The sequence below is a fragment of the Phacochoerus africanus genome, chromosome 15 (assembly GCF_016906955.1).
Source record: "Phacochoerus africanus isolate WHEZ1 chromosome 15, ROS_Pafr_v1, whole genome shotgun sequence".
NCBI classification, from domain to species: Eukaryota; Metazoa; Chordata; class Mammalia; order Artiodactyla; family Suidae; genus Phacochoerus; species Phacochoerus africanus.
Genome location: NC_062558.1, coordinates 66569891 through 66583823, shown reverse-complemented (window position 1 = coordinate 66583823; position 13933 = coordinate 66569891). Strand labels below are relative to the sequence as shown.

Below are 13933 nucleotides of genomic sequence, written 5' to 3'. Positions count from 1 at the left end.
AGATTGTTTGGGTCTTCTCGTTGTCTTATCTTTATCTGAACTTTTTCCTTCCTGTCCTTCTTGTTATCCTCCCATGTCCTTCCTCCTTTTCTTTTCTTGATCCCATTTCCCGTCCTTCTTTCTCCTCGTTTTATCCTCCCTTGTCCTACGTGCCTTTCTGGCTGTCCTTCCTTCGTTCTCCTGGCCGGCTTTCCTCCGTCTTCCTTCGTCTTCGTTTTTTCTTCCTTTTCTTTCTCCTTTCCTTCTCTTTTTCTTTCCTACTCTTTTTTCTTTTCACTTTTGCCTCCTCCCTGGTCCCTTCCTTCTATCCTGTTCCTCCCTTTTCCGTTTCTTTCGCTTTCCTCCCCTCTCCCCCCTTCCTTCTTCTTTGCTTTCTTATTATTCGTTTGTCTTCCTTCTTTTCTAATCTGCTTACTTCTGTAGGAAGGAACTTCTTCCTGTGTCCCTTTCCTTCCTTCCGATGCCTTCCTCTTCTTCCGTCCCTTCGCCTTTTCTTCCTGTCACTTTCTTCCGCTTTGCCTCGTTTTCCTCGAAGAGCCCCCTCTCTTCTTCGCATTCCGTGGATCCAACCCCGAGACGTTCTTTACCCGTTCCCGTCTGTCCTTTCCTGGCCGTGCCGTCCTTCGGTCTTCTTAGCCCGTCTGGCCTTCCTGTTCTTTCCGTCCCCTTCTTTCCTCCCTTTTCCTCTTTCTCTTTTTTTTTCCTTTCTTCTTCTTCTTTCTTCTTTCCACTTTAAGGTCCTTCCTTTCCTTCTTTCCCCTTCTTATTCCTCCCTTTCCCTTCCTTTCCTTTCTTTTCCCCTTTGGGTTCTTCTTTCTGGAGGTCCTGGTCCTGGACTGTCTTTTCCCTTTCTCTATCCTTTTTCGTTTTCCTTCCTCCGTGTCTTTTCCCTTCCTTTTTTAGCCCTTCCTGAGTGTATTTCTTATTTCCGGGATATTTCCCTCTAGCATCGGCCTTTTCCTTCATTCTCCCTTATCCTCCCTATCCTTCCTTGGGCTTTCTTCTTTTCTTCTTGGGTTGTTCGTTCGTTTAACTACTTCTTTCCCTTCCGTCTGCCTCCCCCTTCCGTGTCTTTTTTTTCCTAGCCTCTTATCCTCCCATTCCAAGTGAGTCCTGCTTTTCTAACGTTCACTGTGATAATCCTTTCTTTCTTAGGAGTACCTATCCTAAGGCATTCCTGGTCTTGGTTACGCCTCGCCGAAAAGAGTCGTCTTAGGGTGGAGGATGTCCCGTCCCTCCGTAGGAAGGGGAGGGGATAAGACCTAAGAGAAGGAGAAAGCGAGGTGGCGCGGGGGGCGGGGGGGAGAGGATAAGATGGGGAAGGGTAGGAAGGGGGAAAGGGGGAGGATAAGAGAGAAAAGAGAATAAGATAGAAAAGGTGAAAGAGCGGATGTCCAATTCGGAACGGGGTGACGGCGGGAAAAGTGGGGACTCGGAGAGGGCGCAACGATAGGGGGCAGATGGGAAGTCAGAGTCTGTGACGACTAACGGGAGTACCTGGAAACGTGGATCGAAGCTCTGCGGAGGAAGGAAGAAAGGAAAATTGCGAAGTCCTTCCGGTTCTTTCCTGTGTAATCTAGTCGTTCGATGTGTGTCTTTTCTTTAAACCGTTCAGTTGAAAGAAGAAGAAAGAAAAGAAAGATCCTAAAGCCATAAGAACGAACACGGAAAGATTCTACCCTTAAGAATGATAACCGTACTAAAGAAGGAAATCTTTCTATTTTGCAATCCTAGCAATGCCTAATGTCCATTCTTTCCTTCTTTCTTTCCTATTCGTTAATTCCTTCTTAAATGGCCCGAGGTCGTAATATCCCTTCTCTTTCAAGGGAAGCTTCTTCCCTTCCTTCCATGTAAAGAAAAGGAAGGAAGAAGGAAGAAAAAAAAAAGGCAAGAAGGAAAATCCTTCCTCCTGCCCTCTTCCTTCCTTCTTCCTTCCTTTCCTTCCCTTTCCTTCCTTCCTTCCCTCCCTCCCTCCCTCCCTCCCTCCCTCCCTCCTCCCTCCCTCCTCCCCCCTCCCTCTCCCCTCCCCCCCCTCCCCTCCCACACCTGCCCTTATTGCTCTCTTGGTATTAGAAGTCGCATTCCTTCCTCTTGTTCTATTTTTAGGAGTGATGTAATTTATTCTCACTGACCACAAAAACTTTACGTATTCTTCACTCAGGAACAGCATCATTTCACACACAGAAGAATAGGAATACTGCTTAGCGTGCAAGGAAGTAGTTTGTTATATGCTGTGCATTTGTACTGAGTGCACTGGAGATGTGGCAACCTGCGTAGCAGTACAAGCTAACATTACGTGATGACCCAAGTATATATTTAATCTTTTTCTCAGCCCTTAATAAGTAATTGTGAGGAGTTTCCATTGTGTCTCAGTGGGACACAGTATCCATGATGATGTGGGTTCAATCCCTGGCCTCGCTCAGTGGGTTAAGGATCAGGCATTGCCATGAGCTGTGGTGTAGGTCACAGACGTGGCTCAGATCTGTGTTGCTATGCCTGCGGTGTAGGCCAGCAGCTGCAACTCCAATTAAACCCATGGCCCAGGAACTTCTATATGCCACAGGTGTGGCCCTAAAAAAGAAAAAAAAGAAAATAATCGTGACATCTTATCCTCAACTACTTTCAGGTAAACATGTAAGACATTTGCTTCTATTTCCAATAAATACATATCTCATTTATTTTATTTTTTTGTTTTTTAGGGCCACACCCACAGCACATGGAGTTCTTAGGCTAGGGGTCAAATTGGAGCTACAGCTGCCGGCCTATACCACCGCCACAGGAACACTGGGATCCAAGCCGCATCTGCAACCTACACCACAGCTCACGGCGAAGCCTGTTCCTTAACCCACTCAGCAAGGGCAGGGATCGAACCCGCATTCTCATGGTTCCTAATTGGATTTGTTCTGCTGTGCCACAACAGGAACTCCCAAAAGACACATCTTAGGATAACAATACAAAAAAAGTTATTGATAAGCTCCCCTGAGAATAGTTAAACTATGATAGAGCCAGTTGCTGGGGTCATTAAAATGATCACATGAAGATTCATAATAACTAAAGAAAAAAAAAATCTATATAATATTAATGAATCTTCTCCCAAGCTAGGTATTTTAAAACCTGAGGAAAAACATCAGTTCAAAATTAAAAAAAAATATTTGATTTAGAGTGAACTATGAATAATTATTTCTTCTTCTAGATTTTATTTCTCAAGTTTATGTTACTTTTTTAATGAAAAGATAAAATGTACCAGAATTTGTTGTGGTGGTAGGAAAAACCTCCCTAGTCTGCTTTCCTACTCCTCTCCTACTGCTTTAGGCTTTGACAAGCACTATCTTTAAAGGTTCACAATAACTACTTGAGATAGGCAGGGCAGATATTTTGGTCTGTATTTCCAAATTATGAAACTGAAGTTAAGAGAATATAATTGACTTGTCTATAGCTAGCAAGTAGCATACTGGAAACAGAATTCTACTGTAAAATATGTACTACCTTTATACTTCACTAAGAAATAGATGAATTAAGGTACTTCAGATTCGGTACTTCAATACTACAAGATTTTAAGTGCAGGAAACATGACTAATTAACTTTTAAATCCAATGTACCACATGATATAACTGCTGAATAATCATTTCTAGGATACACATGAATGAATAAATAAAATTATACCCAATAGCAAGTAATTCCCTTGTTATGTTTGAACACTGCATCATCTTCCACACTACTGTTAAGATGATTTTCCTCACAACAATAAACCACTTATTCTGGAAAACAGTATTGTTTTGCAACTTCGATCTCATTTAAAATGTAATATAGTGCCTTATTTTTTTAAGTTAACATAACTTTTTGTCCAGTAAATAATCATCTCAATTTTACTCATTTTCACAAGATAAACTTTAAAATTATGTTATTTTTTAAAATGAAGTGTAGTGTACTAAATGGTTCTCATGGAGCATAAAATAGTTAATTCAGTTATTAGAAGCACTGGGAAAATCTAGTTAAAAGAATTTCAGTAACAACTTCCACAACAAATAAACAAATGAATCACACCCAGGGATCATGCTAAAAATACCAAAAATGTTCACTGTCTTCTTTCAGATCAAACAATACTTTATGATATTTCAAGTTACTTCATTTTTAAACCATGACTAATTACAATGTCAATGCTTCCAAAATCAACAATGATCTCACTTTTAAAACATTCTTGTCAGGATAACATTTTCTTACTAAAACATTACCCTCAATCCTTTTAGCCAACCCTAATATTGAGTTTCCCAAAAGTTTAATCAGCTACATTTTTTTAACAAATAGGCAAACTGTTGTAACACTTGATGGAGCAGGGGTTCCAAAAATGTTACAAAAAAAATAAATGACTAGTTTTAAATGGTAGTCTTTTGTCAGGAAGAACAGCTATATTTGGTCACATGCCATATTGGTCACATGCCAAAATATCTGAAGAAGAGATATTTTGCTCCTTTTGGTTAAAAATTAAAAGCTATATTAGGAATATTCTCATTGAACTTGATTACTTTTCAAGAAACAAAATTGATTGTCATGCGTTCTGATTACTAATGCTATTCCAAATTCCTATCAAGTGGTCGTTAAGGAAGTATCAGTAAGAGCAGTCCTGGGCTATGAAATTAACCAGTACTTGGCATTCACACCAGAAACTCAAAAGAATGCTGGTATTAGAAGAATATAATTTGGTGAATGTTGTAAAAGGTTTTATACTATCTTTTCACCAATGATATGTATAAATAGCAATGGCATGCAAGTTTCATGGGAAATGCCATAAAGATGCCAAACAGAATGACTAATTTAAATAGGAGATGTACACTTCAAGACAAATATGTCAGCCTCTATTAGAAGAACTTAAAGCAATAATGTTAGTCTCAAAAACACCTCTAAGCTTTGAAGAGGAGTATGGATGAAACACAATGTACTCACTCCCACTTAGATTATCTTCTATGAAATTACAAACTTTTGTTTTAAATTTTAAAATATCTGTCTCTATTTTACAATCTATAAGAGTTTCTAAATTGCAATGTTTCAGCATCAATTTAAAAAAATTTCAGAAAAACACTGGTCTTGGAACAGTAAAAATAGTAACAATAATTGTAAGAGCTACATTTAGTAAATACTTATTTACTACATACCAAGTTCATGAACTATCTTTTTTTTTTCTTTTTTAGGGCCACCGTGGGTTTGTGGCTCAGCAAGTTAGGAACCCACTAGTATTCATGATGGATGGGGTTCAATCCCGGCCACACTCAGTGGGTTAAGGATCCAGCATGAATTATCTTTTTGGATCTCATAATGATCCTAAGGAGTTAGTATTATGACATTATTATTATTATTATTATTCCCTTTACAGAGGGAAAATAAAAACCAGAAAGTAAATTAACCTGTCCAGTTCACACAAATATAAATGACAGATAAAATTAATTAGTATCCTTGACAATATTTTTTAAACTGTTTGAAAAAGCCCAGTGATTGTTTTTACATTTTACAAAGGTGTCTAAAATCCTAAAATGTCTCTGAAAGAGTCTTCTAAAAAAAATGATTACCTTTCATATAAAAAAAGTGAGGCCCAGGAAATAATATAACTTGTCCAGGACACTACTGTTTTTTTTTTTTTTTTAATCAAAATTTTGCTGCTTAAAAACATTAAAAGTACTGAACTTTGTGATTATCTCCAAGGTTTGAGTTCTAAAATCTATGTTTCAAAACTGAAACATAATTTTTCATTTAACCATCGCAAAGATATACTTCCACTACCTTATAGCTGAATTAAAGCATTTCCCAGCAAATACTTGACATAATCTTAAGCTGGAAAATTTTAAGACAACCTTAATTCTTTTTCTGTTATTTCTTTTTATTTTATTATAATTGATTCATAGTATTCTGTCAATTTCTTCTGTATAGCAGGGACTCACTTATACATATATATACATTCTTGTTTTCATCTTATCTTTTATTGTGTTCTATCTCAAGTGATTATATATAGTTCCCTTTGCTTACAGCAGACCTCACTGCTTGTCTTTTTTTTTTTTTTTTGGCCTTTTCATGGCCATACCCCAGAATATGGAGGTTCCCAGGCTAGGGGTCCAATCAGAGCTGTAGCCACCGGCCTACACCACAGCCACAGCTACGTGGATTCAAGCCGCGTCTGCAACCTACACCACAGCTCAAGCAATGCCGGATCCTTAACCCACTGAGGGAGGCCAAGGATCAAACCTGCATCCTCATGTATGCTAGTCGGGTTTACTAACCACTGAGCCACGATGGGAGCTCCTGTCCATTCTAAATGTACTAATTGTTTGTATACTAACCCCAAACTAAATTGACCTTAATTCTAAAGGAAGAAAATTAAAGGATCCCTCTCTGCCTCCCTTTTGATTAGGAAAGACTTACATCTTCTATGACTTTTTTGGTGGATGGAACCCATTCAAAATCATGAAATCAATTTAATGATTCATAAGAGGTATTAAAAAAACCTAAAAGTAAAATAAAGTCTAGTAGCTATATCATAATAGCAGGGCTAAGTATTGCTTCATAAAATCTGTCTGCTTATGCTGCTATGCATTCATTCATGACATAAAATGTATTTCTTAGTGTGGGTCTCAATCAAAAAATGGAAAGCCACAATGTTAAGAGTCCCAAGGCATTTTTCACATGTAACATATCTGGCATGAAAAGAGTTATTTAGTTAAGTTTTGTGTGATTGACATTTCCAGGATTTACACCTAAAATATTCTGCGTCTGTAAGTACAGTTAAAGTAGTGACATGCTGAAGAGTCAACTCTACAAACACACAAAGAAGTTCTAGGAATGCAGCCTATACAACAGTTTTCCCAGAAACATCAAGATAAAGCTACTTGTAAAGTAACAAATACAATGTTTAAAGAAAATATCTGAAAAAACCAGAGCTCCTTAAGAGATGTTGCTTCCAAGTTGGCAGAAGAATGTGGGATGTTTCTTAGTCAGAAAGCAAAGAAGCTATCAGAGATTAGGTTGTTAATTCTTCTTTCTTTCTTTCTTTCTTTCTTTCTTTCTCCTTCCTTCCTTCCTTCCTTCCTTCTTTTTCCCTTCCTTCCTTCCTTCCTTCCTTCCTTCCTTCCTTCTTCCTTCTTCCTTCTTTCCATGCCTGTACCCATGGCCTATGAAATTTCCTGGGCTAGGGGTTGAATTGGAGCTGCAGCTGCCAGCCTACGCCACAGCCACAGCAAGCCAGATTTGAGCCACACTGCAGCTTGCAGCTTGTGGCAATACCAGGTCCTTTAACTGACTGAGCAAGGCCAGGGATCAAACCCACATCGTCATGAGTACTAGTCGGGTTCTTAACCCGCTGAGCCACAATGGGAACTCCAAGATATTTTTCTTAATGGATTTAAAATACAAGCAGACTGTCCATCTAATATCTTGACCTCTAACTTTTCTGACCTCTAAGTTTTCTGACTTCCTTGCCTCCAGTGATCTTGTGTCATGCCTGTTTAGCTATGCACTGCACAGCTGTACCCTAGATCTTGTCATTACTACTAATAATGAGGGCTGTAGTACCCCCTCTAAAGCCTCTGTGGTAGGTATCCTGCTCTATATACCATCTTCCTCATTTCCAGCATGCTTCATTCAGTACTCTGACTCCACCTTAGCTTCAGCTCCATGATTTACTATCGTATTCTTTCCTGGCATTTCTCTCCTTTTGTCATGCTTAACCTTGGAAAGACTCGAACCTTGGTTAAATTCTACCATTAGCTCCTTTGCATCTGCACTTGTGGGAGTCTACTTGAGGAAGCTCAAGAGGGGCAGTCATACTGTACTGACTGGTCTCACTTTAGAGTGATCGTTAATCTTAAGTGAGTTCCAGTATTAGCAGCCCTACTAAGTGTTCATAGCCTTTCACTTTAGCTCTTTCACTTTAATCAGGTATTTTACATCATGTTGCTCTCTTAATGATGAAACCTCTGGTACCCAGTCCTCTCCACTCCTTTTTATTCAAAGCTGGTGACTTGGTTTCAGGTATCACTTATGCTGCTGAATTAATCAGAAGAAAATTTCCTTATCCTCCATCAATAAATCTATCAGCTTACCCGCGTCTATATTTTTATTTGCTGCTTTTGTTCCTTATGAACTGCCTTTGCTCCATCTAAGGCCACCTACCTGTGCACTAAATCCCATGTTCTCAGCTCCTAAGTAGGCTCCTTCTGCTTTATCATCAGTTTTTCTTCTACCACATCATTTCCAAAACATAACCATGCTGAAATACCTCTCATTTCTCCTGCCCCATTTCACACTATCCTTCACAGAAAAGTTTTTTATATCCTCTATCTCTACTTCCTGTCCTCCCTGTTCTCTCTTGGACCATTTCAGTCAGATTTCATCACGTTACTTCCATCCCATCCTTCAGAAGCTGCTCTTGTCAAGGTCAGCAGTGATCTGCATGTTGCTAAACACCAAGGTCATTTATCAGTATTTCTGTTCCTGGACCTTTCAGCATTATTCTACACGATTGATCACTCTCCTTGAAACAATTTTTAAGCTTGGCTTCCACTTTTGTGGTTTCTTTTCTGCTTCAGTGATTGTTTCTTGCCCATCTCCTTTGTTCATTGTTTTTCTTTTAATCTAAAATGATGGAGTGCTCCAGATGCATATAGGCAGTCCTCTCATTTTATTTGTCTAACTGTCATTAAATTTCATCTATATTCTAGTTAACTCCCAAATTTAATTCTCCAATGCTTTTGTCTCTCCTAACTCCAGATTCATATATCCACCTGCCTACTGCACAACCCAATCTCAGACTTAATCTGTTCAAAACTAAATTCTTACTTCCTTTATCCATTCTTCTCTCAGTCAGCCTCATTGCAGTTAATAACAATTCTCTTTTCTAGTTGCTTGGGCCAAAAACCTTAGAGTTGTCCTTGACTCTTTCTTTTACATCCCATGTCCATGTTGGATCAACCTAGAAAATATTGGGAATCTTACCACTTTTCACGTCCTATCAGCTACCACTCTGTTTTAGGCCCACAGCAGCTCTTGACTGGTCAGGTGCAGTAGGTTTCTACTTGGTCTCTCCATTTTCACTCTTGGCCTCTGCCACGTGGCAGCCAGAGAGATCATTTGAAAACATAAGTCAGATCATAGTATATGCCTTTGCTTAAAACTTAGCACTTGCTTCCCATTTAACTGAGAATAAAATCCAGGGTCCTTATCATGCCACACAGGGAATGCCCTACTGCAATGCGCAGTGTCTGCCCCTACTTAACTTTAGACCTCTTATCTCCCTCTCCCTCACTGTCCTCCAGCCACATTGGCCACCTTGTAGGTTTTCAGATACACCTATCATCACTCTTGCATCACTTATCCACTTATTGTCAATAATCTATTCCTGAAAATAACACATTTTGCACTAAAATGCTAATAGGGAGTCTATATCCCATTGTTTTAAGTGGAAAAAATTGTAATGTAGTTGCATAAAACCTATGTACCAGTGACAAGTTATCATGCTGAGATAATGCTTCACATATCATGCCCTGATCACCAGGCAACTAATATGATTGTTAATAGGCAGTTTGGGGAGTTCCCGTCGTGGTGCAGCAGAAACAAATCTGACTAGGAACCATGAGGTTGCAGGTTTGACCCCTGGCCTTGCTCAGTTCATTAGGGATCTGGCGTTGCCATGAGCTGTGGTGTAGGATGCAGATGTGACTCGGATCTGGCCTTGCTGTGGCTGTGGCATAAGCTGGCAGCTGTAGCTCCGATTAGACCCCTAGCCTGGGAACCTCCATATGCTGTGGGTACAGCCCTAAAAAGACCAAAAAAAACCAAAAAAACAAAAAAAACCAGTTTTGTATGTGGGTAATATTTGCTCTTCTATTATAATTGCTGTTCTCAATTGCTTTTATTCTTTCTCCACAGTTTTGTTTACTATTTCCTCACCTTATGCAGGGCACTTGTGTAAAATTAGGGAAAGATAGGAGCTACTTATGAAAGGCACTATAGAAACTTGTTCAGGATAAGTGAAAATAGCCAAGAATGGCCCACACTGCATAAGAGTCTAGTGCCTCTTAGCTCTAGCAGCAGTAGAGATTTGTTGATACTTAGTTAACTTTCCCAGGAGTCTACATGGGAGTCTGCATTAAACCCATTATATTAAGAATGTAACTTGAAATTTTACCTGTGCATTGTTTTGATAAGATTTTTTTTTGATAAGATTTTTTTTTGTTGAGTTTTGTAGACGTGCATTTTTCTTGCAAATACTGACAAAAAGCATTAAATAGTGAGAGATATTTCTGATCTTTGATGGTTGTATATTAAAAACCAAGGTAAACTATCATGCAGTAAGCCTTAAACTTACACAGTAATGTATGGCAATTATTTCTCAATAAAACAAAAAAAAAAAAACCCAAACCGAGAGGCATTCTCCAAAGGAACAGCCTTCTATGGGGTATGCCATTATTTATTAAAGAAGTGCATGCATGCACATGTGCTTCCTGTATACGTATTTTTGTAAAAGGGATTTTATTAAATATTTAGTAAGAGACAAAGAAGGTTTATGAAACATATCTCCTGGCCCAATTAATAAAAATTCTTATTAGACTTCACATGGTAATTTTATTTCTTAACTTTTTGAAGAATGACCACACTGTGGTTATACCATTTTACATTTCCATCAGCATTGCACAGTGGTTCCAATTTGTCCATATTCTGGCCAACACTTTTAATTTTTTTCTTTTTAATAATAGCCATTCTAATGGGTGATATCTCTTTGTGGTTTTGAGTTGTGTTTTCCTAATGATTAATGATCTTGAGCATCTCTTCATGTTTTTATTGGCTATTTGTATATTTTCTTTAGAGAGATGTCTACTCAAGACCTTTGCCCATTTTTTAATCAGGTTGTTTATTTTGTTGTTATTGAGCATCTCTAAATTATGTAGTAGAAAATATACTAAAATACTTAAAACCTGTCTTTTTTCTCACTATTAGTTGTGCAAAGTACAGTTTGCTAGCTCATACTACCCTGAGCTTGGAAAGTGCAGAGGATAGCTTCAAGACCCATAATCTGTCTATTAATGGAAATGGTAAGTACACTTTATATTTTTCTTCTCATATATGTTACATCAATATATATGTGGTGACAGTAACAATTTCCAATTTTTTGTTTTTGGCTGCACCTGCGGCGTATGAAAGTTCCCCAGCCAGGGACTGAATCCAAGCCACAGTTGCATCCTATGCCACAGCTGTGGCAGAGCCAAATTCTTTAACTCAGTGCTCTGGACCGGGGATCAAATCCACACCTCCACAGCTACTCAAGCTGTTGCAGTTGGATCCTTAACCCACTACATCACAGCAGGAACTCCAATAATTTCTAATTTTAATATGTTTGCCTGGAGTGATTATTGGCCTAAATAAGGTAGGCATGAGTGATTCTGTGGATTCTCTCAAATTTGTCCGTCCTTTTTCCCCCACGGAGAAAAGTTTTTCTTTCTACACTTTTCTAGAGATTTATTCCTGAGGATTGTTTGGTAAGAACAGAAAGTTTTGCTTATTTTGAATCCTTGTCTTTGACTTGAAATTGGTGACTTTAACACTCTTCTGGTTGTCAGTCAAAGACCTACCTTATTTTCAAATTTGAAACTGAGGAAGCCAACTTTTCTTGTGGTAGGAAGCAATAGTTATAAGAGAACGTAGTACTAAATTAATTTTAAACCTTTTTCCTCTGGATGTTATTGGTAGTTACAGTTTATTAAAAAGAACTATATAGCAAGCTAAAGAAGGGAGGTAAGTGATTAGGAAGATTTGTAAAATTTAGCATGAGCACTCTCCACTCTCCCAGATTATTGTTACCTATGATGAAAAATACAGAATAGTATAGTGTTGGGAAGGTAATTTAGAAATGTGATTTGGATTATTTATTCCTTTTCATTTTTTTGAAGTAGAATATTTAAAATTATGTACTACCTTACTTATACTTTCTGTTGTGTAAATAGATGCCTCTGTACATTTTTTAAGTTTCACATTAAAGAATTGCATTAAATACAGAGAAAGTTCACAAAATGTAAATGTACATTTTAACAAAAAATTATGAGTTGAATATATGCATGGCCACCTTCATGTCAAGAAATAAAATATTGCCAACACTGCTTTCACTCAGTTACTCCAATATAAATATGTCCCAGCTTTTATGGTATTCACTTCCTTGTGTTTCTTCAAGGTTTTACCACCTATGTGTGCTTCCCTAAATAATATAATTTAGTTTTTACTGGTTTGAACTTTATGTGGATGGAATCATATGATGTCTTCTTAGTGACTTGCTTTTTGTTCATCATCTATTACGTATGCATTTCATTGCTTATGGTATTTCACTGTATGATTATAATAACTATATACTTATTCTTTTTTTTTTTTTGTCTTTTTGCTATTTCTTTGGGCCGCTCCTGCAGCATATGGAGGTTCCCAGGCTAGGGGTCGAATTGGAGCTGTAGCCGGCGGCCTGCGCCAGAGCCACAGCAACGCGGGATCTGAGCCGCATCTGCAATCTACACCACAGCTCACGGCAACGCCGGATCGTTAACCCACTGAGCAAGGGCAGGGACCGAACCCGCAACCTCATGGTTCCTAGTCGGATTCATTAACCACTGCACCACGATGGGAACTCCCTTATTCAATTATTTTTAATAGTTATAGAGTTTTCCAAGTTTACTGTTTCTTGAGCCAATTTTAATAAGTTATATTTTTATACTTATGTATATATTTGATCTAAAATTTGAGGTTTAGGAATTCCCTTATGGCTCAGCAGGTTAAAGATCTGGTGTTGTTACTACTGTGGTTTTGGTTACTGCAGTGGTGCAGCTTTGATCCCCGGTCTGGGTCTGGGAACTTTCATAAGTCGCAGTGCAGCCAGAAAAATTTTTAGAGGGGGAGGGAGTGGGATCAGGATTTTGGTGTTAATAGATACAAATGATTACATTTAGAATGGATAGACAATGAGGTCCTACTGTACAGCACAGAGAACTATATCCAATCTCTTAGGATAGACCATGGTGGAAGATAATATCAGAAAGGGAATGTGTGTGTATATATATATATATATATATAATATATATATATGACTGTGTCACTTTACTATATAGCAGAAATTGGCACAACATTGTAAATCAACAATACTTAATAAAAAATACATTTTTAAAAAAAGAATCATCAAAGGGAGAAGGGGTGAGTGAACAGATGGAGAAGAGGGGATATTTAGGGCCATCCGTGTGATACTATAACGGTGGGTACATGTCTGTACATTTGTCAAAACCTGTAGAATGTACACCACAACGAGTGAACCCTAATGTAAATTACGGACTTTAGTTAATATAATAGTAATACATCAGTGTTGGTTTTATCAGTTGTAAAAAGTGTGTCACACTAATGTCAGATAATAATAAGGAAAACTGGATTGGGGGGAGCATATGAAAACTCTCATTTTCTGTGCAGTCTTTCTGTAAACCAACAACTGTTCTAAAAAAAAGTTGATTACATTTTTTTTTTCGAAGGGAAAAAATTGTTTTAGGTTTATAAGCATTAACACTTTCACGATAGTTGTATTAAATTTCTTTATCATCTGTAGCAATGTCCCTCCTCTCCATTCCTAATACTAGCTTTTTGTATGTACTTTCCCTGTTTTTTTTTTTTTTTTTTAATTATTATTATTAGTCTTGCAGTAGGTTTGTCAGCTTTATATTCAGGGCTGTATTCTATGTATACTAATTATTTGTTAGAAATAATTATTGTGGGAATTCCCGTCGTTGCTCAGTGGTTAATGAATCCGACTAGTAACCATGAGGTTGCGGGTTCAGTCCCTGGCCTTGCTCAGTGGGTTAAGAATCTAGCGTTGCCATGAGCTGTGGTCGCAAACTTGGCTCCCACATTGCTGTGGCTCTGGTGTAGACTGGTG

At 38.1% G+C, this 13933-nt stretch overlaps 1 protein-coding gene across 1 annotated transcript in view; it reads left to right on the top strand.

The window, feature by feature from the left end:
* RTKN2 (rhotekin 2) overlaps nucleotides 1-13933 on the top strand; it is a 108534-nt gene that overhangs the window by 62542 nt on the left and 32059 nt on the right. The window contains exon 7 of the mRNA XM_047761933.1: nucleotides 10978-11072. Within this exon, the coding sequence (XP_047617889.1) occupies nucleotides 10978-11072 (95 nt within the window). The remainder of the gene's footprint in view (nucleotides 1-10977; nucleotides 11073-13933) is intronic.